The sequence below is a fragment of the Eulemur rufifrons genome, chromosome 3, assembly GCF_041146395.1.
Source record: "Eulemur rufifrons isolate Redbay chromosome 3, OSU_ERuf_1, whole genome shotgun sequence".
In the NCBI taxonomy this organism is placed as follows: domain Eukaryota; kingdom Metazoa; phylum Chordata; class Mammalia; order Primates; family Lemuridae; genus Eulemur; species Eulemur rufifrons.
The window spans coordinates 77,249,446-77,277,413 of NC_090985.1; the positions used below are offsets into that span (position 1 = coordinate 77,249,446).

At 35.3% G+C, this 27,968-nt stretch overlaps 1 protein-coding gene across 5 annotated transcripts in view; it reads left to right on the top strand.

Annotated features, from left to right (window-relative positions):
• The window catches only part of IL7 (interleukin 7), a 53,673-nt gene that overhangs the window by 21,059 nt on the left and 4,646 nt on the right, over positions 1 to 27,968 (top strand). For 3 of the 5 annotated variants that reach the window (XM_069466326.1, XM_069466327.1, XM_069466328.1), the window contains exons 3-4: positions 26,567 to 26,647; positions 27,701 to 27,832. In XM_069466326.1, the coding sequence (XP_069322427.1) occupies positions 26,567 to 26,647; positions 27,701 to 27,832 (213 nt within the window). The remainder of the gene's footprint in view (positions 1 to 26,566; positions 26,648 to 27,700; positions 27,833 to 27,968) is intronic. The other 2 variants (XM_069466329.1, XM_069466330.1) reach the window with 1 other exon arrangement.

Genomic DNA, 27,968 nt, shown 5'->3' on the forward strand with positions numbered 1-27,968 from the left:
CAACATTGAGCCTGAATTTGCCACTTGCTACCTGCATGACATTGGATAAATTAATCTTTCTGTGCTTTAGCTTTCTAATTTCTAAAGTAGGGGTGAAATTAGTATCCACACTTCATGGGATTATTACAAGGATTAAATGAGTTGATATATGTAAAGGTCATTGAACAATGCCTGGAACTTAAGCATTCAACAAGTGATAGTTCTTATAATATTATTCATGTTAGAAATAATGCTGGAAACAATGCTTTCTAAATGTTCTATCTCCTATATTTAAGAACAGATGCAAATAAAAACCTATAATATTTTAAAAATGGCTATAAATTGCTTGATTTATGAAAGCAAAATTTTATTAAAATTCAAACATATACAAGATGATTTTGCATTTGTGGTAGTCCCTCCTTATTCAAGGTTTTATTTTGCATGATTTCAGTCACGCACAGTCAACCAAGGCCCCAAAATATTACCTGTACAATTCCAGAAATAAACAGTTCATAAGTTTTAAATTGCTCACCATTGTGAGTAGTATGATGAAATCTTGCTCTGTTCTGCTCTGTCCAGCTAGGGACAGGAATCATTCCTTTGTCCAGCATCCCCACGTTATAGTCACTTAGTAGCAGTCTCAGTTATCAGATCCACTGTCATGGTCTTATAGTGCTTGTGTTTAAGTCACCCATATTTTACCTCATAATGGCCCCAACACACAAGAGTAGTAGTGCTGGCATAGTGTTATAATTGTTCTATTTTATTATTAGTTGTTGTTAATCTCTTACTGTGCCTAATTTACAAATTAAACTTTATCATAGGTATGTGTGCATAGGAAACACATAATACTGTATATATAGGGTTTGGTACTATTCACAGGTTCAGTATCCACTGGGAGTCTTGGAACATATCCCTCAAGGAAAGGGGGGACTACTATATAAAACTTATAAGTGGATCTTTAATACCTGTGATTTTCAAATTTTTATTTTGCTATGAACTTTTGTGAAATAAAATCCTACATAGAACTCCAATGAGGTCCTGAGCCCTGACTATCCTGCATTATCTTATGTCCACTTCTAAGTGGCTCTCAAGTCACCTTGGGAAACCCCAAAATTGTATGGAATATGACATGTGAAAACCACAGCTGTAGTCCAACACACTCATTTTACATATGAGGAAATTCAAGGAGCAACGATGAGTCAGCACAATGCTATAGGAAGAACACTGAACTGGGTGTGAAAATGCTTGGGTAGACCGGGCGCGGTGGCTCAAGCCTGTAATCCTAGCACTCTGGGAGGCCGAGGTGGGCGGATTGTTTGAGCTCAGGAGTTCGAGACCAGCCTGAGCAAGAGCAAGACCCTGTCTCTACTAAAAATAGAAAGAAATTATCTGGCCAACTAAAAATATATATAGAAAAAATTAGCCGGGCATGGTGGTGCATGCCTGTAGTCCCAGCTACTCGGGAGGCTGAGGCAAGAGGATTGCTTGAGCCCAGGAGTTTGAGGTTGCTGTGAGCTAGGCTGATGCCACGGCAGTCTAGCCCAGGCAACAGAGTGAGACTCTGTCTCAAAAAAAAAAAAAAAAAAAAAAAAAGAAAAAAAAAAAAGAAAATGCTTGGGTCAAAGACCCAGCTTTGCCACTTTGGCAATGAGACTTTGGACAAGTCAATTAACTGCTTTAGAGCCTCTTTTTTCTAATTCATAAAGCTAGGATTTTGACTTGCATAATCTCTGAGTTCCATTCCTGCTGTAAAATTATTTAATGCCAATAGTGGACACAGTCATCCACAAACTCTAGTTCAGAGTTCTTTCCATTGCACTGATGTAGGATTGCAGTCTATTTAGAATGCCCAGAGAATGGATGCCCTGGATGAACTTTATAATCACCTTTCTGTACAGAGTAGGAAATGCATACTTTAATGATCTGTGTCACTGTTCTAAGTACAGGTGAATATGCTGCCAGGTTTTCAATAATCATGCAGTGAATGTATTTGGCATGAACATTGATATCTAGGGAAATCTGCCAACTGTTGAATCACATAATTCCTGGAACACCATTTCTTGTCCCCAACCTTACATAAACACACCTTGATTAACACAAATTGCTAAAATACCACATTGTGTATCTAAAGTCTGTTGCTAAAGTTGGAAAGGCATCTCACAAATGGAAAATATATATTCATCTTCAGGAAAAGGAGGGCACTTTCATGGTGATATTATTTTGAAACACCATATTTGAAAATATAGTCATTTTTAGACTAGTTCAGCTGGACTTACCCCAGTTGGACATTTCCAGGGATGCAGAATTCTTGCAAATAGCCTTCCTTCTGATTCTTTTGCCTTTCTTCCTCCTCACACTGTATTTCTCCCATAATTCACATCTACCCATTGTGTAATACACTTCTCCAGGCAAATTGGATAAGCATTTCAGTCAGAAATACATTATGAATATTTCCCAAACATGCACTAATCATCAAAAAGCAGGGCTGAGATCATGCCATATCCCTGCTCAGTAACTTTCCGTAGGTTACCACTCATTGTCTATTGCCAGACTGATTCCTTAACTGGGCATTTGGGAACCATAATCTTTTCTCTGTCTGCATTTCTAGTCTGATTACTATTCTGTATTGCCCCTCACACTCCCAACATCACACCTAAACTGAATTACTTATTTCCCAAACTCCACATTTTTGTACCACAGTTCCTTTGCTCTGTTTTTTCTCATTCTGAAATTTCCTATTACTCCTGTCTTTCTCCTCAAATATTCACATATTGAAATTTAAGTACATCAGGCACTTAAATAATGTCCTCTCATTCAACGTTGCTCATTATACTGTTGATGAGGAAAAAAATTGATTCCTGGCCAGGCCACTGTCTCTGCAGAATTTACAGTTTCTCCCCATCTTTGCGGATTTTCTCTGGATACTCTGATTTCCTCTCACATCCCAAAGATGTGCACGTTAGGTGAATTGGTGTGTCTACATTGTCCCAATCTGAGTGAGTGTCAGTGTGTGCATAATTGTGCCCTGCCATGGATTGGCATCCTATCCATGGTGGGTTCCCACCTGGTGCCAGCCTGGATAGACTCTAACCACCTGCAATCCTGAATTAGAATAAGCAAGTTGGAAAATTGATGAGTCAATGAATACAAGTTATTGTCAAATAAAAATGTATCAGGTACATGATAATTATATAAGTGTGTGACAATAAATGATGTGGTAAGAAAGTGCTTCATGACCCCCCATATCTGTGATTGATTTTTAACTGAGCAGTGGGAGGAGATACTCCTTACAATTTTCAGTTTGCAAATTTAATTCTTTTTCTTTCTTTCTTATTTTTTTTTTGAGACAGAGTCTTGCTCTGTTGCCCGGGCTAGAGTGCCGTAGCGTTAGCCTAGCTCACAGCAACCTTAAACACCTGGGCTTAAGCGATCCTACTTTCTCAGCCTCCCGAGTAGCTAGGACTACAGGCATGCGCCACCATGCCCGGCTAATTTTTTTTTTTTTCTATATATATTTTAGTTGGCCAGATAATTTCTTTCTATTTTTAGTAGAGACGGGGTCTTGCTCTTGCTCAGGCTGGTCTCGAACTCCTGACCTTGAGCGATCCACCCGCCTCGGCCTCCCAGAGTGCTAGGATTACAGGCGTGAGCCACCACGCCCGGCCCGCAAATTTATTTCTTGATTTAACCCACCATTGTTATGAACATCTTCCCCACTGATTCACCAAAAAATTAGGTAAATAATTATCTTACTTGTTTTTATTAATCTTTCTGAAATGTATGTATACATCACATTTATTTCAGTGTTTAATATTAGAAGTGGTAGGGTATTTATTTAGATGTTTTGGTGACCAGAAATATGCTGTAGGAACCTACCTCTTTTTATATCAAGTAGCCTATGGTAAAGTTGGTTTCTGTAAATGTCATTTCACTTAAACTTGCAGTTTCTAAGAATCAATGAATGACGCTAAGTGAAGGCTTACTGTATGATTTAAGATCAAGCTTGGGTTCTACTTCATTCATGAGACCAATCAAAAGTAATCTTTCTTTTTGTACCACTTTATCTTGCCTACCAAGGCAGGTATCATTCTGTATTTATGCATAAAATCTGAATATGCATATACATCCAATACATTTTTAAGGTAGATGAATGAATAAGCAAATAAAAAGTATTGCAAGCTATGTCATGTGGAGAGGGTTCAGGATTTAGAAAATAATATGTTGTCTTGGATTTTTTTGCTAGAACTTATATTCTCAACTCTTATGTTAAACTCTGTTGATTGAAACTTTTGAATCAAGCTCACATTACTTATATGGCAAAGTGGGTGCGGTAGAAAAAGCATGGACTTTGTAACTGTGCATGAGCTCTGTAACTGTTTGCATGCTAGCTCTGCAGATCATTGGCTTTCCCACTTTGCCTGTGAATCTGCTTTGTCTGGTATTGTGGAGTGTAATGGTAGTGGTGATAGTTTTAGGTCTTGCTTGCACCATCATTCATTCTGGGAAGACGAATTCCTGGGATAGGAAGTCTGACAGATATGTTTTTGTTTGTTTGTTTTGTTTTGTTTTCACTGGAGGAGGAGCATTCTCCTTTCTTTGGGGCTGGAAATGACTTGATTCAAAAATCTCAGTTAAGAGAAAACTAGAGCTGTTCTAATCTTATGGGTGAACTCCCCCTGACCTTGTGAAGGGGTAGCAGGAACAAGCCATAGGTATTCATTTGTGGCAGTGGCTACATTAGAAAGGCAGACAGATTTTACAGCAGCCAGACCCAGGGCATCAGTTATGGATCCTCCAAAATGAAGAAGGTGTGCTTCCTCAGTATGTCTAAGTACTAGTAAATGTCAGTATGGTTTCACATGTAAGTAGTAGAAAACTGAACATAAATGGGCTTAAACGTCAAAGAGTATTTACTGGCCTGTTTAACTGAAAAGTCAAACAGTTGAATCCTTTCAGTAGTGTCTTAGTCAGAAATTCAGCTTTATTTCTTTGCAATTCTTTGGGCTCTGCCTTTCTCCATGTGTCATTCAGCTTCATGCTGTGGCTTACCATTAGCCACCAGGATCTCTTCCTTCATTCATATCCAGAAGGATGATCATTCTCTTGTCTATAATTAACCAAGGTCCTAGCTATACTCTGCTTGGATTACCTATGAAATGATACTTATGTACTAATTGCATTAGACCTTGTTTAGTTGAGCAAATTCCTCTGGTCAAGGAGATTAGGTAATCCTCATTGATTTAGTACCTAAGTCTTAAACCAATTAAATCCCAACTCAGAGCTGGGAGTGGGATTAACTTCCATAAAAAACACATGAATGCTAAAGAATGAAGGGGGAAAAATAGATAAGATATGGAATGAAAACCACAATGTCCATTACAACGAGCGTTTGGTAGTTCTAATAGCCTGACAACAGCCAAGAAAACCCTTTTGACATCGGGTCTGCCCCCTATCCACAACTGGAGTCGGAATATTAGTGGTCCTTGCTAGGGAAACAGCTTTACCCAGGAAAGTGGTGATTGCATGAATGTCATCCTCTTGAGAGGCAAATCATGAGGGCAAGTTGTGAAGACCAAGTAAAAGAACCTCAAGAGTTTATTACAGAGCATACATTAGATAACACTGTGGAAATTTTCAGAAATAACATGGCACTTTGAGAGGAGTTTATCTCCATAAGATAGAAAGTTAAAGGCCTATATTATAATAATGTATGTATAAAAAAGAAGAGTGACTTTATGTTGTAATCACTGGATGGACAACTGTGTAAAGATCTCCTAAAAAGGAAAAGTAAAGAATTTACCTACATATACACATACCCACACATATATATATACATATAGTCTTCCTACCTAAGTTGTATATATATGTCTGTGTGTGTATACATATTGGTTTGTGAATGTGTACATATATATAATTAAGAGAAGGTGATTGAGACCATGGACAAAGCAAAGAGCTAAATCTATGAATAATAAATCTTTCTGAAAAGAAAATAACTAATGAAATAGAAGCAAAAGTTTCAGAATTGAAGAGAAATATATTTCTGTATTAAAATATGTAAATCTGTTGATTATGAGTCAAAATAAAAAGAAGAAACAACACTAGGTGAACTATTTCAAGGTTCAAGGTAAACTCTTTCAAGGAAGCATCCTTCCTAGAAGAAGGGGGGAGGAATGGCCAACAAAAGAAAATAAAATTAGGCCACCCTCCAGTTTTTCACCAATGTTTAGTTTCAATTCATACATCTCTACAGAGTTTTGTAATAACTACTGAGTTTTGTGATTGTGGGTTCACGGTCTTAGACCCAGGCAAATTGTATTCAATATACAAAGAAAAATAAAGATATACAGGAGTCAATAAGGGTATTACTTCATTAGCCAAAATAGTAACAGAAATGCTGAATTTAAGATTATTCCAGCTGAACAAGATATTAATAACTATCACTAATAGATAAATGGTGATATAAAACAGTAACTGTTAAATGCTGTAATATTTGGTGATATACTGTAAATATAGAAATACAACAATAATACGTTTCAACCAATAACTAATAAATACAAAGTATATAGTTATAGAAGAATTGAGAGAAAGTAAAAAAGATTATAAATCCCTCCCCTTATATCAGAATGATTAGTTGATATGTTTACTTATTAGATTTATAGAGAATATAATTGTAATAATTTTTTTGGAAAACACTTTTAAAAGAACTGTAGTCTCTTCAAGTCACGACAGGAAAAGGAAAATAAAATGTAGTTATTCATACCAAAATTATACCAAATTACAAAACAAAGAAAAAGGAGCATAAAGAAATAGTAATAAATATTTGACAATAAATATAAATTATTTTAAGCTGTGAAATTAAGATTGTGTGTGTGTGTATATATATATATAAACAGTATGCACTATATGAGATACACTTAAAATGTAGAAAAAAATTTAAATTATTTATATAAAATATACAGATGGATCATTAAAAGACAAAAAGCATAAGAAAGTGGGTAAGAATAGGCTATTCATAGAAAAAGAAATACAGTAAGGAGGGGGCCAAGATGGCACACCAGGAGCAGCTGGCACGTGCTGCTCCCAGGGAGAGGATCAAAAGTGGTGAGTAGATGTTCACCTTTGGATGGATTGTCTAAGAGAGAGTGCTGGGATTCAACAGAGAAGCAGTGGCAGGCACTGAAAGCAAAAGAGAGTGAAGTAAGGTGACCCACTCAGACGAATCAGTGGGAGCTGGTAGAGGTGCCAGCAGGTGGGGAAGCAGAAGTGAAAGATCCCCAGAGCTCCACGCTCCCTACCATGGACTTTGCAATGTGAGCTACGAGAGAGCCCCTCAATCCATGCAGGCCTCTGGACTAACACAGGGAGCTGCCTGGACACTGAGCAGTGGCACTGCTCCAGAGAGGAGGAACAGCAGGCTCCTTTGGACTTCCAAGCCCTGAGCACTGCAGCCAGTGCTATTCTTGGAGCCCAGCTCCAGAGCACTGTGTTTGCCTGGGGACCAGAGCCACCACTGATGCTTCCTCATCACTACTTCCAGGCTAGGGAGGGAGCAGGGAGGCCAGGTGCTCTAACAAATCCCAGAGACAGGTGCACCATGGTGCTACTGCTGTGGCTGCCACTGAGGGACCCAGGTTAAAGCAAATCCCCAAGGCCATCTGTCCCCACTGCCACCACAGCGAGACACCTCTGCATGAGCTTTCAGCAATGGCCTGGGAAATGGTTTGGTTTTCCACATGAACACACCCAGCATCTGCTTGGACCACAGGGGAATGGGTAGATGCAGGAGAGCAACAGTGTTACAGGCTCATAGTGCAACTGCCTCTTTCTTTCATGAGTATTGTTCCAGACCAGGACTCAAGCACACCATCCAGGGGCCTAGGAACTAGGGATTATGTAACCTAGTTCACCAACACTGACACCTGAACACGCTCCCAGGGTCTGAGTTCCAACTGACACAAATTGTCAGCAACACCACAGTGGGCACTTACTGGCTTATGCTGAAAGGCAATATACCTCTCCCTCTGTACACTGAGCAACAGAGGTCCCAGCAGAGGAGAACAGGTGAACCACAAAGCTATCTGTTTTGAGCTGAGGGAATAGAGTCCAGATTAGAAGAAACCAGTATAAGAACACTGGCAATATGAATAAACAGGCTCCTTTGATACCCCCAAAGGGTCACACTAGCTCCCCAGCAATGGACTCCAATCAAAGGGAAATTGTTGCAATGTCAGATATGGAATTCAAAATATGGATCAGAAGTTAGCTCAATAGGATCAATGAGAAAGTTGAAAACCAACACAAAGAAACCAAAAAAATAAATCAGTAAATAATTCAAAAAATGAATGAAAAATTCACTAAAAGATAGTTTAATAACAGACCTCTTGGAAATGAAAGAGTCATTTAGAAAAACTCAAAATACAGTGGAAAGTTTTAACAACAGACTAGACCAAGCAGAAGCAAGAATTTCAGAGCTTGAAGATAAGGCTTTCTAATTAGTCAGTCAAAAATAAAAAAGAATCAAGAGAAATGAAGAAAGTCTTTGAGAAATGTGGGATTATGTAAAATGCCCAAACATAAGAATCATAAATGGAGAAGAAAAAAAGCAAAACTCATAGAAAATCTATTTGAGGAAGCAATGGAGGAAAATTTCCCTGGTCTTGCTAGAGATTTAGACATCCAGATACAAGAAAGTCAGTGGTCTCCTGGAAGATTTATTGCAAATAAGATATCACCAAGGCACATAGTCATCAGTCTGGGCACAAAGTAAAGGAGAAAATCCTACAAGCTGTGAGACAAAGGCAGCAAGTAACTTTCAGTGGAAACCCATCATACTAACAGCAGACTTCTCAGCAGAAACCTTACAAGCCAGAATAGACTAGGGTTCCTCTTTAGTCTTCTTAAACAGAATAACTGTCAGCCAAGAATTTTGTGTCCTGCAAACTAAGTTTCCTAAAAGAAGGAGAAATAAAAGGTTTTCCAGACAAGCAATCACTTAGGGAATTTTTTACCACTAGACTTTCTCTACAGGAAATGCTCAAAAGTGCTCTAAACACTTAAAAGAATAGTTGCTATGTACCAGTGTAAGAACACTGGAAAGAAAAACTAACAGCTCCTATAAAACAGTAACACAAGGAAGAATACAAAACAAACAGGTAACAATCACCATGATGACTGGACAGTGCCTCACTCATCAATATTAACATTAAATATAAATAGTTTAAATGCCCACATTTAAAAGATATAGATTGATGGAATAAATTAAAAAAAAAAATACCCACAACCCAAGTATCTACTTCTCCAAGGAACCCATTAAACTTGTGGAGTCACATAAACTCAAGATAAAAGGGTAAAAAAATACATACCACACAAATATAAAGCAAAATGAGCAGGAGTAGCTATTCTTATATCAGACTTTAAATCAACAGTGAAAAATGACAAAGATGGTCATTGTATAATGATAAAGTGATCAATTCAATAGAAAATGTAACAATCCTAAATATATATATGCACCCAACACTGCAGCTCCCAGAATCATAAAACAGATATTAGACCTAAGAAATGGAAAAAATAGTAACATGATAATAGCAAGGGACTTCAACACTCCACTAACAGAACTAGACAAATCATCAAGGCAGATGATCAACAAAGAAATAACCAACCAGAACAATCAGGCAAGAGAAAAAAAGAAAGGGCATCTAAATAGGAAAAGAGAAGGTCAAACTATCCCTGTTTGCCAGTGCTATGATCTCATATCTAGAAAACCCTAACAGCTACTCCAAAAGACTCCTAGAATTGATAAATAAGTTCAGTGAAGTCTCAGATTACAAAATTAATGTACACAAATCATTAATATTTCTATACTTTAATAATAGTCACGCAGAGAATCAAATCAAAAACTCAATACTACTTACAATAGGTGCAAAAAAAAATAAATAAACTACCTAGGAATATACTTAACCAGGGAGGTAATAAGATTTCTACAAGGAGACCTATAAAACACGGATGAAAGAAATTGTTGATGACAGAAACAAATGGAAAAACATCCTATGTTCATGGATTAGAAAAACCAGTATTGTTAAAATGTCCATATTTCCCAAAGTGATTTACAGATCAATGCAATTCCCATGAAAATACCAATGTCATTTTTCATAGAATTAGAAAAAACAATTCCAAATTACATATGGAATAAAAAATGAGCCCATATAGCCAATGCAGTTCTAGGCAAAAAGAACAAATCTAGAGGTACCACATTACCTGACTTCAAATTATATTAATAATACTACAAGGCTCTGGTAACCAAAACAGCACAGTACTGATATAAAAGTAGATACATATTAATAGATCAATGGAACAGGATAGAGAACCCAGAAATAAAACCATACTCCTACAACCAACTGATCTTTGACAAAGCAGACAAAAATATACCCTGGGGAAAGGACCCCCTATTCAATAATGATGCTGGAAAAAGTGGAGAGCCACATGGAGAAGTATGAAACTAGATCCTTATCTCTCATCACACACACAAATTAATTCAAGATGGATTAAAGATTTAACGTAAGACCTGACACCATTTCCTAGAAGAAAATGTAGGAACAGATCTTCTGGACATTGACCTAGCCAAAGAATTTATGACTAACACCCCAAAAGCAATTACAACAAAAACAAAAATAAATAAATGGGATTTAATGAAACTAAAAAGTTTCTGAACAGCAGAAGAAAATGATCAACAGAGTACATAGATGACCTACAGAATGGGAGAAATATTCACAATCTATATATCCAACAAATGACTAATATCCAGAATCTACAAGGAACTCAAACAAATCATCAAGAAAAAAACAAATAACCCCCTTAAACAGTTGGAAAAAGACATTTTTAAAAATAAGATATACAAATGGCCAACAAACAGAATATGAAAAAATGTTCAACAGCACTAATCACTGTGGAAGCACAAATTAAAATCACAATGGGATACCACCTTACACCTGTCAGAATGTCCATTATTAAAAAGTCAAACAACAATCAATGTTGATGCAGATGTGGAGAAAAGGGAACACTTATACACTGTTGGAGGGAATGTAAATTAGTACAACCTCCATGGAAAACAATGTGGGGATTTCTCATATAACTAAAAGTAGATCTACCATTCAATCCAGCAATCCCACTACAGGGGATCTACCCAAAGGAAAAGGAGTCATTTTATTAAAAAAAAAAAGACACTTGCACCCCTATGTTTATCACAGCACAATTCACAATTGCTAGGTATGGAACCAAACTATGTGCCCAAAAACTGATAAGTAGATAAAGAAAATTTAGTTCTATATATAGTATAAATGATGGACATACTACTCAGTCATTAAAAAGAATAATATAATGTCTTTTGTACCAACTTTGTTGGAACTTGAGACCATTATTGTAAGTGAAGTAACTCAGGAACAAAAAAACAAATACCACATATTCTCACTTATAAGTGGGAACTAAGTAATGGGTATGCATGATCATACCATGAGTGAATTAATGGACATTGAAGACTCAGAAGGGGGAAGTGGGATAACTCTCCATTTATGTTTTTCCTCTTTTATATCATTCATCAGAGTTTTATAGTTTTCCTCATATAGATCTTGTACATATTTTGTTAGGTTTATACCTAAGTATTTCATTTTAGGGCTGCTAATGTAAATGATAATGTGCTTTTAATTTCCCATTTCAAGTGTTCATTGCTGGTATATAGGAAAGCAATTGACTTCTGTTGTTTTTTTTTTTTTTTTTATCTTTAACCTGCAACATTTCTATAATTGCAAATTACTTCTTGGAGATTTTTGTTGATTCTTCTGGATTTCCTACATAGATGATTATGTCATCTGCAAACAGGATTATTGTGTCCTTCCTAATATATATATATACATTTTGTTTCCTTTCCTTGTCTTATTGCATTAGCTAAGTATTTCAGTGAGATGTTAAAAGGAGTGGTAAGAAGGGAAATATTTGCTTTGTTAGCATAAGAGCTTCTAGTTTCTCATTATTAGGTATTATGTTAGCTATAAGTATTTTTGTAGATGTCTATTATCAAGTTGAGGATGTTCCCTTCTATTCCTACTTTGTTGAAATTTTTATCATGAATGGGTGTTGGATTGTGTCAAGTGCTTTTTAGCATTTATTGATATGATAATGTAATTTTTCTTCATTATCCTATTGAGATGATGGATGGATAGCATAAATTGATATTCAAATATTGAACCAGCCTTGCATACCATGTATAAATCCCACATGATTGTGGTGTATACTTTTATACATTGTTAAGCTTCAATTTGCTAAGATTTTATTGAGGATTTTTGCATCCATGTTCATAAGAAATTCTGTTCTGTAGGTTTCTTTTCTAGTAATATCTGTGTCTGATTTTGATATGAGAATAATGCTGGCATTATAGAATACATTAGGAAGTGTCCCTTCTGCTTCTAGAAACTATTGTAGATAATCAACATAATTTTTTCCTTAAATGTTCAATGAACACACCTGGACTTAGCGTTTTCTGTTTTGTAAGATTATCACTTCAATTTCTGTAATAGCTACAGACCTTTTCAGATTTTTTATTTCTTTTTGTGTGAGAATGGACAGATTGTGTTTTTCAAGTAATTGGTCTATTTCATCTAGGCTATCAAATTTATGGACAAAGAGTTTGCTATAATACTTATTTATTATCCTTTTAATATTCATGAGATCTTTGGGATGTCCCCTCTTTCACTTTTGATATTAGAAATTTGAATTTCCTCTCTCTCTCTCTCTCTCTGTCTTTTAAGTTAGCTTAGCTAGAGGCTTATTGATTTTATTAATCTTTTCAAAGAGTAAGCTTTTGTTTTTTGTTGATTTTCTCTATTGATTTCCTCTTTTTAATTTCATTGATGTCTGCTCTAATATTTATCATTTCTTTATGCATACTTTGGATCTAATTAGCTCTTTTTTTACTAGTTTTCTGAGGTGGAAGCTTAGATTATTGATTTTAGACCTTTGTTTTCTAATCTATATATTTAATGCTATAAATTTCCCTCTAAGCATTGCTTTCCCTGCATCTTACAAATTTTGATAATTTATAATTCCATTTATTTAATTTTTTAAAAATTTCTCTTAGAATTTCTTCTTTGACACATGTGTTATTTTGAAGTCTGTTGTTTAATCTCCAGATATTTTGGGATTTTCTAGCTAATTTTCTGTTATTGATTTCTACTTTAATTCCATTGTCATGTGAGAACACATATTATGTGATTTCTATTCTTTTGAACTTTTTAAGGGGTATTATATGGCCCAGAATGTGGTCTGCCTTGGAGAAGATTCCATGTGAACTTGAAAAGAATATGGATTCTGCTGTTGATGAATGAAGTAGTCCATAGATGTCAATTATATCCACATAACTGATGGTGCTATTGAGTTCAATTATGTCCACATTGATTTTCTGTCTACTGATCTGTCCATTTATGATAGAGGGGTATTAATGTCTCTAACTATAATAGTGGATTCATTTATTTCTTCTTGGAGTTCTATCATTTTTTACCTAACAAATTTTGACACTCAGTTGGCAGGTGAATATACATTAAGAATTGTTATGTCTTCTTTGAGTATTGATCCCTCTATCATTATGTAATTTCCCTTATATCCCTGATAAATATCATTGTTCTGAAGTCCTCCCTGTATGAAATTAATATGGCTACTCTTGCTTTCTTTGATTGATATTAGCATGGTATAAATTTCTACATCTCTTTACTTTTAATCAATATGTATCTTATATTTAAAGTGGCTTTCTTGTATACAAAATACAGTCGGACCTTACTTTTTGATTCAATCTGACAATGTCTTTTAATTGGTATATTTAGACCATTGGTGTTCACAGTGATTATTGATATAGCTGAATTAATGTCTACCATACTTATTACTGTTTTCTCTTTATTGATCTTGTTCTTTGCTCTATTTTTGTCTCCCAAACTTTTTCTTCTTTTGTAGTTTTCATTGAGAATTTTATATTAATTTATTTTCTAAGCTTTCTCAAAATATCAATCATACTTCTCTTTTTACTTTTTTTTATTCATTGCCCTAGAATTTTTAATATAGTGTATACAGACAACTAATCCATATATACTGGCAAATAACACTATACCACTTCACTTAGAGTGCAAGTACCTTATAACTTAAAAAAGCCTACTAATTACTCCTTCCCATCTTTTCTATAATTACTATCATTCATTTCACTTACACATAAACATATATATATATATATATATGGACATATATATATATATATATATATATGGGAATAAATAATCAAATACATTGTTGCTATAGTTATTTGTACAAACTGTTATCTGCTAGATCAATTAAAAAGAAGAAACGTAAGCTCCGAGCCTGATGACAAGCTAACCCTATCCAAAACCATGTGTCATTCAGGAGCCAGAGGACAGGTCTGCATTCTCCACCACCACTTATGTTTCTGTGCGTCATTAGGGAGCTGGGGGACAGGCCTGCCCTTGGTGTCAGGTATGCATGCTATCTGGGGTTCTAAAGGTAGGCCTGATGCCAGGGCTAGTGTTTTCACATGACATCTGGGGGCCTAAGAACCAGTACACTCTGCCCACTGCCACCAGTGCCACATTCACCATCTATTGACTGTCGCTGCAGCCAGAACCCATATGTGCCACACTGGGGCCTGAGGCTCAGCCCTCCCTGCCAGCCAATGTCAGAGGCCACTTGTGCCATCCAGGGGCTTCATCAATAGACCAGATCCAGCAGAAGAAAGAATTCCTGAACTTGAAAGCAGGTCTTTTTAAATAACTCAAACAAAACTATAGAGAAAAAGAATTTAAAAAAAGAATGAAGAAAACCTACTTGATGTATGGGATACCATACAACAAACAAATACTTGAATTTTACAAGTCCCAGAAGGATACAGATGGGAAAAAGCATAGAAAAAATGTATTTAATAAAATAATACCTAACAATTCACCAGTCTTGCAAGAAGTATAGATATCCAAACCCAGAAACAAAACCAAAAAGCCTAGCAATAAAGTTAATCATTGTAGAGGTGAAAGACCTCTACAATGAAAACTACAAAAAAACTAATGAAATTGAAGAGGACACAAATAAATGGAAGGACATCCCATGTTCATGGACTAGAAGAATTAAATTGTTAAAATGATCATACTACCCAAAGCAATCTACAGATTCAATGAAATTCCTATCACAATACCAATAACATTCTTTAGAGAAATTTTTTAAAAAATCCTAAAATTCGTATGGAACCACAGAAGACCCCAAATAGCCAAAATAGTACTGAGAAAGAAAAAAAAAAAAAGCTGGAAGCATCAGACTATCTGACTCAAAATATAATAAAAAGCTGTATTATCCAAAACAGTGTGGTACTGGTATAAAGACAAACACATAGAGCAATAGGACAGAATAGAGAAGCCAGAAATAAATCTACTTGTTTACAGCCAACTGATATTTAAAACAGACACCAAAAACATACATTGGGGAAATGACACATTCTTCAATAAATGGTTCTGGGAAAACTAGATATCCATATGGAAAAGAATAAAACTAGACCCCTATCTCTCATTATATACAGAAACTCAAAATGGATTAAAGACTTAACTGTAAGACCTGAAACTATAAAACCGTTAGAGGAAAACATTAGAACTATAAAACCACTAGAGGAAAACATAAGGGAAATGCTTCAGGACATTGGTCTAGGCAAAGATTTTTATGACCAAGACTTCAAAAGTACAGGCAAAAAACCAAAAATAGACAAATGAGACTATATTAAACTAAAAAGCTTCTACACAGCAAAGGAAACAATCAACAAGCGTGAAGAGACAACCTGTAGAATGGTAGAAAATATTTACAAACTATTTATTCAACAAAGGATTAATATCCAGAATATATAAAGGACTCAAATAGCTCAAAACCAAGCAATATAATAATAAACTGATTTAAAAGATGGCCAAAGATCTGAATAGATATTTCTTAAAGGAAGATATCAGACTGAGATGGGGGGTGGGGGGAGGGGATGGGTGTATGCCTACATGAGTGCAATGCGCACTGTCTGGGGAATGGACACTCCTGGAGCTTTGACTTGGGGGATAGGCGGTACATGGGCAACGTGTGTAACCTGAACTTTTGTACCCCCCATAATAAGCTGAAATAAAAATAAATAAAGAAAGAAAGAAAGAAAGAAAGAAAGAAAAGAAAAAGTGCACAACATCACTCATTATCAAGGAAATGCAAATCAAAACCAGAGTGAGATTTCACCTCACTCCAGTTAGGATGGATTATCAGAAAGACAAAAAATAACAAATGCTGGCAGGGATGCGGACAAAAGGGAACTCTCATACATTGTTGTTGGGAATGTAAATTAGTACAGCTATTATGGAAAACAGTGTGGAGGTTTTTTTTAAAAAAAAAACAAACTAAAAATAGAACTACCATGCTGTCCAGCAATCTCACTATTATTTATCAAAAGGAAATGAAATCATTATATAAAAGGGATACCTGCACCCCAATGTTTACTGTAGTACTATTTACAACAGCTAGATATGGAGATCAACCTAAATGTTTTTCAGCAAATGAATGGATCAACAAAATATGGTATATAGCCAGTAGGATATTATTCAGCCATAAAACAGAATGAAATCCTCATCATTCACAGCAACATGGATGAGCCTGGAGGAAATTATATTAAGCAAAATAAGTCAGGAACAGAAAGGTAAATACTACATATTATCACTCATGTGGGAGCTAAAAAAAATTGAGCTCATGGAAGTAGAGTGCAGCAATGTGGGTATTAAAGGCTGGGCAGGGATTGGTGGAGGGAAGGTTGGGGAGAGATTGGTTAACTCATACAAAATTACAGCTAATTTGGAAAAAGGATTTCTGGTGTTCTGCAGCCCTGCAAGTGAATATGATTAAGCATAATTTATTGAATTTTCTCAAAAAGCTGGAAGAGAGGACTTTGAATGTCACAACACAAAGAAATGATAAATGAGGGGATGGCTATGCTAATAACCCTGATTTGATCATTACACATTATACATCATGTTTCAAAATATCACTCTGAATCCTATAAACATGTACAATTGTTATGTGTCAACTAAAAATAAAAGCAAAAAAGTGAAAAGAGAATGAAACTATTTTACCTTGACTTACTCATTCTCTGATACTCTTCCTTTCTTTATGTAGATACATGTTTCTGACTTAAATAATTTTCCTTCTCCCTGAAGAACTCCTTTTAACATTTCTTGCCAGGTAGGTTTACTGGTAACAAATTCTCTCAAATTTTGTTTGTCTGAGAAAAACTTTATTTCTCCTTCACTCTTGAAGGATAATTTCACAGGGTGTGGAATTCTAAGTGGCAATTTTTACTCTTCACACTTTAAATATTTCACTCCACTCTCTTCTGGCTTGCATAATTTCTGAGGGGAAGTCAGATGCAATTTAATTTTATTTCAGAATATTATGGGGGTACAAAAGTTTTGGTTACATAAATTGCTTTTGTACCGTTTGAGTAAAAGTTATAAGTGTGCCCTTCACCCAGATAATGTGCATTGTACCCAGTAGGTGTGAATTTACCCATTCCCTCCTCCCCTCTACCTGCTCGATTGCTAATGAATGTTATTAATATTTCCATATGTGCACATAAGTGTTGATCGATTAGTTCCATATTAATGATGAGTACATATGGTGGTTTGTTTTTCCATTCTTGGGATATTTCACTTAGAAGAATGGTCTCCAGTTCCATCCAGGATAATACAAGACGTAGTTCACCATTTTTTATGGCTGAGTACTACTGCATGGTATACATATACCACATTTTATTAATCCACTCATGTATCGAGGGGCACTTGGATTGTTTCCACGTTTGTGATTGTGAATTAATTGTGCTGCTATAAACATTGCAGTACAGATGTTTTTTTTTATAGAATCTCTTTTGTTCTTTTGGGTAGATGCCCAGTAATGGGATTGCTGGATCAAATGGTAGATTTACTTGTATCTCTTTTAGGTATCTCCATATTGCTTTCCACAGAGGTTGCACTAGTTTGCAGTCCCACCAGCAGTGTATGAGTGTTCCTGTCTCTCCACATCCACGCCAACATGTATTGTTTTGGGACTTTTTGATAAAGGCCATTCTCACTGGAGATAAGTGGTATCTCATTGTGGTTTTGATTTTCATTTCCCTGAGGATTAGAGATGTTGAGCATTTTTTCATATGTTTGTTGGCCATTCTTCTGTCTTCTTTTGAAAAATTTCTATTCACATCCTTTGCCCACTTTTTGATAGGGCTGTTTGATTTTTTCTTGCTGATTTTCCTGAGTTCTAAATAGATTCTAGTTATCAGCCCTTTATCAGATGTGTAGCATACAAAAATTTTTTCCCATTCTGTAGGTTGTCTGTTTGCTCTCGTGACAATTTCTTTGGCTGTGTGGAAGCTTTTTAATTTAATCAGGTCCAATTTATTTATTTTTATTGTTGCTGTGATTGCCTTTGGGGTCTTGTTCATAAATTCTTTGCCTAGGCCAATGTCTATAAGAGTTTTTCCCACATTTTCTTCTAGAATTCTAAGAGTTCCACACCTTGGGTTTAAGTCTGTTATCCACTGTGATTTGATTTTTGTGAGAGGTGTAGGTCCTATTTCAGTATTTTACATGTGGCTGTCCAGTTTTCCCAGCAATCATTTATTAAATAGGGAAATTCCTATCTTCATTCCTCTGTAGGTAAGTTGTTTCCCACCTCTCTGGTTTCTTCCCAGATTTTTTCTTTATCTTTTGGTTTATCTTTCTCTCTTTCTTCCCTTTATTATATTCCCCTTACATATATATATTTAATGTTTTATAGTTGTCCTACAGTTCTTGCATATTGGGTTTTTTTCCCCCAGTCTTTTTCCTCCTTGCTTTACAGTTTTGGAAGTTTCTATTGTCCTATCCTCAGTCTTGGGGATTCTTTTCTCAGCTGTGTAAAGTCTACTAATTAGTCCATCAAAGGCTTATTTCACTTAGGTTACAATGTTTTTGATCTCTAGCATTTCTTTTTGATTCTTTCTTAGAATTATCATCTCTCTATCCATCTGTTCTTGCCTGTTGTCTAATTTTTTTCATTAAAGCCCTTAGCATATTAATCATACATTTTTAAAAATACTTGGTCTGATCATTCCAACATCCCTGCCATATCTATGTTCTGATGCTTGTCCTGTCTCTTCAAACTGTGTTATTTTTTTTTCTTTTTAGTATGCCTTGTAATTTTTTCTGGACAGCTGATCATGATGTTCTGGGTAAAGGGAACTGTGATAACCAGGCCTTTAATGATATCATGGTAAAGTGTGGAGGGAAGAGAAATGTTCTCTAGTCCTGTAATAGGATCTTCATCTTTTGGCGAGCCTATGCCCATGGACTGTGAACTTTACCAGTGCTTCTCAGTTTTTTCCCTCCCTTAGATGGAATAGGTTGGCCTTCCAACACATGGAAAGCTAGAGAGATGTGAAGGGACCTCCCCCAGGCAGGTCAGCTTCTGAAGAAACCTCAGAAGGTTAGGCTCTGGTAAAATAGCTTCTAGTGAGAGTAGGCCTTGTTAAGTAGAACATATGCCTGCATCAAAACATCACATGCACCTTATAAATATATATAACTATAATGTACCCATAATAATTAAAAATTTTAAAAAAGTTTAAAAGAATACTCTGGCTTATTTCATAATGTTCCTTTTGCTAGTCTCCTGCCAGAAGCATAAGGGTTTTTTTTCTGTGATATTCACCATTAGGACCTAGCAGATAGAACTCTTGGAGGTAAAATGCACAAAAGTATGTGGCCCCCTATGACTCTAGTTTTTAACTTTCAGAGTTGTCCCACACTAAGCATCCAGCAATTTGTCAATTATAGTTTAAGTTTTTCTACCCACACACTGGTTCTTATGGAGGTACTTGCTCATAGGTCTTTGCTCGGTAAGTTTTGATTCTGTCTCTCCAATTTTGGGTCCTCTCTGCCTCCACCTCTCTGTTTCTACCTCTCTGTCTCTCCAATTTTAGGGAAGCAGTTTTCCTGGTAACCTCACTTCTCTGATCTAAGAAGAGTTGTTGATTTTTTAGTGGGTTCAGCTTTTTACTTGTTAGTATTGAGTGGCAACTTCTAAGCTCCTTACATATGCTGGACAGGAAACTAGAAGTTCTCAAAACAACTCTATTTTCATACTAATTTTCATTGGTTCATATAGTATTTAATTATTGTAATTGAGTAATAATTATAACTTGGTCTTAAGAAGTTGACTTAGTACATATGCAACTGAAATAGAGCAAAAGTACATAAGCATATCATCTAGACTACTAGTTGGAAGTGTTCGATGTTCTGTGCGCATTAGTCAGTATAGTGTTTTGGTTTCTTTGTTTTGGTTTGGTTTGTGGTTTTTTTGAAATGGGGTATTGCTCTGTCTCCTGGAATAGAGTGTAGTGATGTCATCACTGAAACCTCAAACTCCTAGGCTTTAAGTGATACTTCTGCCTCAGCCTCCCAAGTAGCTGGGGCTACAGGTATTCCTCACAATGCTCGGATAATTTTTCTATTTTTAATAGAGATGGGGTCTCACTCTTGCTCAGGCTGGTCTCGAACTCTTGACCTCAAGTGATCCTCTGCCTCAGCCTCCCAGAGTGCTAGGATTACAGGCATGAGCCACCATGCCCAACGTAGTATGTTTTTATAAAAGGAATAGAGAATATTGATCATCCCTACACATCACTTAAATGAAGGTTAATTAAGAGAGCTTCTCCTACATATATGTGTTCATGTGTGTACATATGCATACATATTTGAATATATGCTTCCACATAGTATCTTTTTCTCTTAATGTTTTAATATAGGTATATTCCCTTGTTTATAACTATAACCTCAAAACAAACATCATAGTATCTGTTTAATATTTTATTTTTATGCTCCATCATTAATTTTACCATCCTATTATGAGCTTTTTTTCCTACTTTAGTGTTCTTCCTTATGTAGATAAATTCTGTACAACCTCAACTTACTTGACCTTTTAGTTGGCATTTACACTGTGAATCACCACCTCTTCAAAACAGTCTATTCCCTTGGTTTTCCTTCTTAAACTCTTCAGATTCACTATGTATCTCTTTGACATCTGCTCTTGGATCTTTGAAAGTCAGCTCACACATCATCTGTTTAAAACCAAACACATAATCTATCCATTCCACTTCTACTATTCCCTATTTCAATAAATGGCAACATAGTACAAACAGTCCCCAACTTACCATGGGTTGGCTTAACAATTTTTTGACTTTACAATGGATTTATTGGGATGTGACCTTGCTGTAAGTTAAGGACCATCTGACTATTCTATTGCCCACACCAGAAAACGCAGGAATCATTCTTAATATGTCAGTCTGTCTTAATTTTTATTTTCAAATCACTTTAAATTTGGTTCCTAAATCTTTCTCGAATCTAGTCACACATCTCTAGATTCTCTCCTACAGCCAAGTCCAATAAACTATTATATTGAGCACTGACTATATGATAGCCTCATAAAGATTCACTCATATATTTTCTTGAACACTTCCAAATCACCCAGAATGCTGCTATAAATATGATCTTTGAAAAAGGTAAATCTGAGAATATCAATCCCTTGTTTGTAAATAGAAATACATTCGATCATTAATTATTGCTTTTAAGATCAAGACAAGCTCCTTAACATGTCTCTAAGTCTATGCATAACTTGGTCTCCTCCACTGCACCTGGTTTTATGTAGAACCAGGGATTTTTCTTGCTCTCTCAGCCATATTCTTGCTTTCTCCTGTTCCCTTCTTTTCAGGCTCATAACCGCCCAGTTCCCTTTCACGTCAAGGCAGTCATGAATACTGGTTTCTACATCTTGAATCCTCCTCTATTCTCTTTTTCCCTAAGCTACCCGTGCACCAGATCTGAGTTGAGGTGTCCCCTTACAAGGAAGTTTTCCCTGAGGTCCCTAAGTAAAATCTTCTTGTATAGGCTTTCATGGTAGCATATATATATTTAATTCATAATAGTTATCATGTGGGTAATTGATTATGCTTCTTGGATTAATGTTTGTCTTTAGCATCGAAAAGAAACTTCTTGAAGTAAGGAGCCACATATGATTTTTAATATAGTTGTAGCTCCATTACTAAGTGACACATGGTAGATGCCCAACAAGTATTTGATCAAAGAGTAAATGACTGTTCATTTAAACTAGGAATTAAGTACCAATTCATGCTATAATCTGCTAAGCTCCTTGACAAATGGCAGAATTTGTAACAATTGAAATAAGATTCCAAGAACAATTTATACCTTTTTCAAATTTTATACAGAGTACCAATTCTCTAAAAAATTAGCAGCACATTTTTAAAGGTCCCCCAAATGAGCTTTATATGGCACAAGTTTGGGGCCATGGATGGGTTGTGATAGTGATGATTAGAAATGAAGAATATTTCTGTAGGAACCAAATTGATTTTCAAAAAATGACAAGAGACTTGAGACTGAATCTTTCTTTTTTATGCCAAAAGTTTCCAGTCCTTAGAATTGGCCCTACAAAATGAATGGAAGGAGGAGAGAAAGCTAGCAGCAATTAGCTATGAGCAATAAGTAGACATTAGTTCCATAGCTCTAGCAAAGGTGACCATGAAGACTCACTGTGAGTCATATTAACTTTCTCTCTTGAAGAGAAAAATATAAAAATTAAAATTAAAAAGATAACTATGACAGAGAATATGGCAATTGGGTAAGAATGAATGCTGACCCAGTTCATTTCCTTTGCCCCTGATCTAAAAAGTAATACTACACTGTGAGTCAGATTTTACTACAGAATAAACTACAGAGGCATACAGCAATATACATTCGTCTTAGATTGACAGGTATGCAGGCTGTCTGGGTTTGATCAACTCTACATGTTTCATTCTGGGTCAGATGATGGAGGAGCAGCTATGAGGGAGTTTTAACATATGCCCACAAATTCCTTGACCCTTCTTCTTTCAAGAGGTGGAGCTTAATTTCTCTCCCCTCAAATGTGGACTGGAATTAGTGGCTCACTTAAACCAATAGAATAAGTTGGAGATGGTAGTGTGTGACTTTCAAGACTAGGTCATAAAAGGCACATGACTTCCTCCTTGTTCTGGCTTGCATTGCATACTTGGAGGAAAATTAGCTGCCATCTTATGAGGACATTCAAGAAAGCCTGTGGAGAGGCTGAGGCCTCTTGCCAATAGCTGTAGGTATGATGCACCTTGGAAATAGATCCTCTAGTCTTAGTCAAGCCCAGGTGACTGTAAACATGGCCAACGTCTTCATTGCATTCTCATGGAAGATGCACAGCCAAAAGCTCCTAGTTAAGCATCCCCAAATTTCTGACTCTCAGAAACTTCACAATAATAAGTGTTTATTGTTTTAAGCTACCTTCCATGGCAATTTATTATCCAGTAATAGATAATGAACAGAAGTTGGTACCAGATGCTTTTCTCCTCGTGTTGAAAATCAAGAGTACAAGGGGCCAAACACAGTTGTGTATGTTTCAAGTCTATCTTGAAATATAGAGCTTTTGTCCAATCTACTAATATCTACTATGCAAAGCAAGCCTTTGGGTCAAATAACATAAATGGGCAGAGGAACATAGTTTTCTGTAGTAGGCTAAATATTGACCACCCAAAGATATCAAATTCCAATCTCTTACAATTTACAAAGTGAAGGAGTCTTCGCAGATATGATTAAATTAAGGATTTTGAAGTGGTGAGATTATCTTGGATTATCCAGGTGGGCCCGAAATGCCATCACAAGTGTCCTTATAAGAGAGAGGCAGGGGGAGACATCACACACACACACACACACACACACACGCACACACACACACAAAGAAGGCTATGTGAAGATGGAGGCAGAGACTGGACCCATGAGGCCATAAGCCAGTTAACACCAAGGAATGCCAGCAGCCACCGGAACACAGAAGAGGCAAACAATGTATTCTGCTCCAGAGCCTCCAGCTGACAAATTGATTTGGGATGTCTGGCCTCCAGAAATGTGAGAGAATAATTTTTTATTGTTTTGAGCTACCACATTTTTGGTAATTTGTTACAGCAGCCCTGGAAAACTAGTATCTCTTCCCATGGAGTAGATGGAGATGTTGACTACTGGCTGAACAATAATCTACTCTACCTTAGCATCCCTTCAAAAAATAACCAGAAAATCAAAAAGAGACACTGTGCATTGATGCTACCAAAATAAATGAACAAATGAATGAATACATAAATGCATAAATAAGCAAAAGGAAAGTGAAGAATTTAGATCAAAAGATTAATTATCGATTAAAGCAGTAGAAAATGTCAAAAATTTTCTTAACCTTCTCTAAGAAACCAAAACAAAAAGAGGTAGAAACAATACAGTATCAGAGAAGACATAACAGAATAAAGGTGAGCTCTTTAGATTTAGGGGAAAAATGGAGAATAAAATAAAAACCAGAAATGAGTGGTCCTATTAAAATAGGTATATGAAACACATGGTAGACAAAATCATAGAAAATGAAATTTTTAAAAAAAAGATAAATATATAAAAGAAAAAGTGAAATAGAAGATCCATTTTATATGTAATTAATGTTTGTAAATAAGAAACTTAAAATGTAATAGAAAAAAATTCAAAGATACAAGAAAACTATGCTGAAATGAAAGAAGATCTAATTCTACATATTGAACAGATGTATTATAGGAACAGCTATACAAAATGATGTTTTACACTGGAAAATAATGCAGTTCACAGTCAATCTGATCTTGGCTTCTCTCTTTTGATTTTCCATATTCATAATAAATTTGAAGAAATTTTTAAATATGTAAAGATGTAGATGAGAAACTATTATTGTGACCTTGGTCAAGTAATTCTACTCTGTTAAATCAAGAGAGGGATATCTAAGTTTCTTTCCAACGCTCTGATTCTGTAATTCTTACTCTGAGCTGCTCTTCTGATTGGGCTTGAATGAAAACAATTTCAGAAAGCATCTGTAATTAACACTGTTGTAGACCTATGTTAGATGTATTCATAAATGTACTAAAGCCAACTAGTTAATAATAATTGTCACCTCCATAGGAGTCAACGTCTTAAGGGTATAGTAATACTTTTACATTCTGTATCAAACATTTAGCAAAGAAATCAATAGGTATAACATTATATTTCTGTAGATCTGCCAAAAAATTAGTTTTATGAATTACCTGGCACAGTGGCCTAACCAATATGTTTTGTCAAAGAAAAATTTATATATGATTTCTTGTCCTTGGGATTAAATGGAAGTCAATAGCAGATGACTTAACAGGCAAATAATTCTCCACTACCTTACAATGGCAACGTGAAGATAGTTATAGAAAATTTATGTTTTACATGAGATGTTTGCAGTATGCCTTGGGTGGTTGGCACTAACAAAGCTTGTTTTCAAAAGCATACTTTTTCAAAGATAAGAACTGTTGTGAATGTGTCCAAGGGATGCAGCATCCATCTTTTATATCAATTGGCACAAGAAACTGGGACCATGTTTTCATGTTTATTTCTATAGAGAGCTTGGCAGAGGACCTTGAACATTAGCCCCATGTAAGTGCTGAATAGTTAAATGAATTATTATGTATTCAGACACTGCTTCCTGCACGTAAAACAGAGAGTATATACACTTTAAAGTCAGGATAAACCCAGAGATCATTTATGCTTTTCTCAGGCGATAAGAGTAGTAAACACTTTTCTGAGAATCAGATGAAGATTAGACACCCATGACTAAATCTTGACATTGCTTCACTTTTTATCCTGTTTCTTTGCTTGAAGTCCTTCTAGAAGTTCTGATAGCATGGAATTGCTAGTTTGCTGGACAGAGCTTGTCCAACCCTGTGCAAAAAAGAATCTGAATCTTTAGGAAGTTCTTCCTAATATGTCAACTAAATTCTTGATTCAGGTAATCTCCACCTTCTTATACTACATTCCTTAGAAGTGAAAAATGAATGTGTACCAGTTTGCTTTCCACTCCTACATTTACAATACATACACATTCGACTCTACCGTTTTTCAGCAAAATTCTACCTCAACCATCTCAGACAAATTGAATTGTTAAAAATGCTGTAGAATGAAGTTCAACCTTAACTTTCACTGTCAAGAGGTTTTCCCTTCATTCTAATGTAAATTCCCTTCCTTGTTCTTTGATGGTGGCAGGAAATTGGACCAAATAACCTCTTAAAACCATCTCAACTTAAAGACTTCAAATTTTATAGTATACTTTGTCTATACAGTAAAACTAAATAGGTACTTTTATTTCTCTAAATAAGCCAGATTCTCTTAGTGAATTTTAGGATTCAATTATGAAGTCTAGGAAGTACTCTAAATTTGTAAGCCTTTGTGTATAGACTTGTTTATTCTTCAACTATATAAAACTATTCATGCCTAGTCAGCTGTGCTAGGCAAAAGTTATTTTTCTTAAAATTTACATATAAATGTCAGCTATTATGAGATTATTATTTTTATAATTATTACATATTAGAAAAGTCCTCAGTTTTAACCATATTATTTTATATGATTTATTACAGGACAGCATGAAAGAAATTGGTAGCAATTGCCTGAATAATGAATCTAACTTTTTTAAAAAACATTTATGTGATGATAATAAGGTAATGATAATTATTTGGAGTTTGTTTGTCACTCAGGCTTGATTTTTATAGAAGCTTATATATCTGTGCCTCTGTTAGACAAATATATTAATTACATTAATAATATATTCTTCTGGGTATAAGCAGAAAATTCTCATTGATCTATTAAAGTATAATATGGTCTTCTTTATACTTTTGTTTTACAAATAACCCTATGTCTATTAGATAATTTTTTTCTGCTTTACCATTCTATTTTTCACCTTGAAAATACTAGAATTGTTAAATTCAAAGATACATATTATCATTTATTTCTAAATTTCTTACATAGAAAAATACTTGTTAAAGTGATTACTTGCACATATGCAAACATTAGTCATTGATATAATTTAGTTACAGGCATTTTGAAATTTTTCTTTCAATATTTGCTTATCTTTAAGTGATTATCATCTCTAGTTGGTATAATATTACAATTTACAGAACCTCCAAAAGTTTGAGTCATTTCTTCCTACAGAAACTAGTGTGCTATTTGATGGTCTTTTTAACACTCACAATAGCTGAGTCAATCTCATGGCATCTCAAATTATAACCATAAATTCTTTATTCATAATTTCTTACTTTAAATATCTGAAAAAAATATGTTTTAGGTGACTATGGCCCTTTATTTTCTTATTACCAGCTATTCACCTAGCTCAAAAGGTACATTTAAGAAAAATCATGCCTACCTTTCATCATTATTGTTTCCAAAAGCCTTATTTTTGCTTATCTTGTTTAAAATGAAATAATCTTGTAATATATTGACCCCTAAGAGATAAGAACACATATAAATAATAGACACAAGACTTTAAGAGTCAGATAATCATTAAACCAAGTTCTAGGCACGCCATGCTGTCACCTAGGAGCTAAACAGTTTTTGTTCTGTTACTTGTCAGTCACGTGATTAACCGGAATAGAAGGCTGGGGCAGAGGTGGGGCATTCCTTAGCAACACAGCTCTGGCTTTAGGCTCCTTAAGAATGCTTATCATTTCTTAATATTTTATTTGAACCACAGCCCTTCTGACTTTTTCCTATAATAGGAAGGTACGTTTCTATATCGTGCTGCTCGCAAGTTGAAGCAATTTCGTAAAATGAATAACAGTGACGAATTTGATCACCACTTATCAATGGTTTCACAAGGCACATTAAAACTGTTGAGCTGCGCCAGCAAGGTAAGCTAAGGAATGTTTACTTTAAACAAATATATAAGCTACTCCTGTGGTAAGATCAGATCCATCATCATAGAATTCTAAGTGCTTATTATTACTTTAAAGTTGAGATACATTTATTCAATTCTAGAAGAGGAAA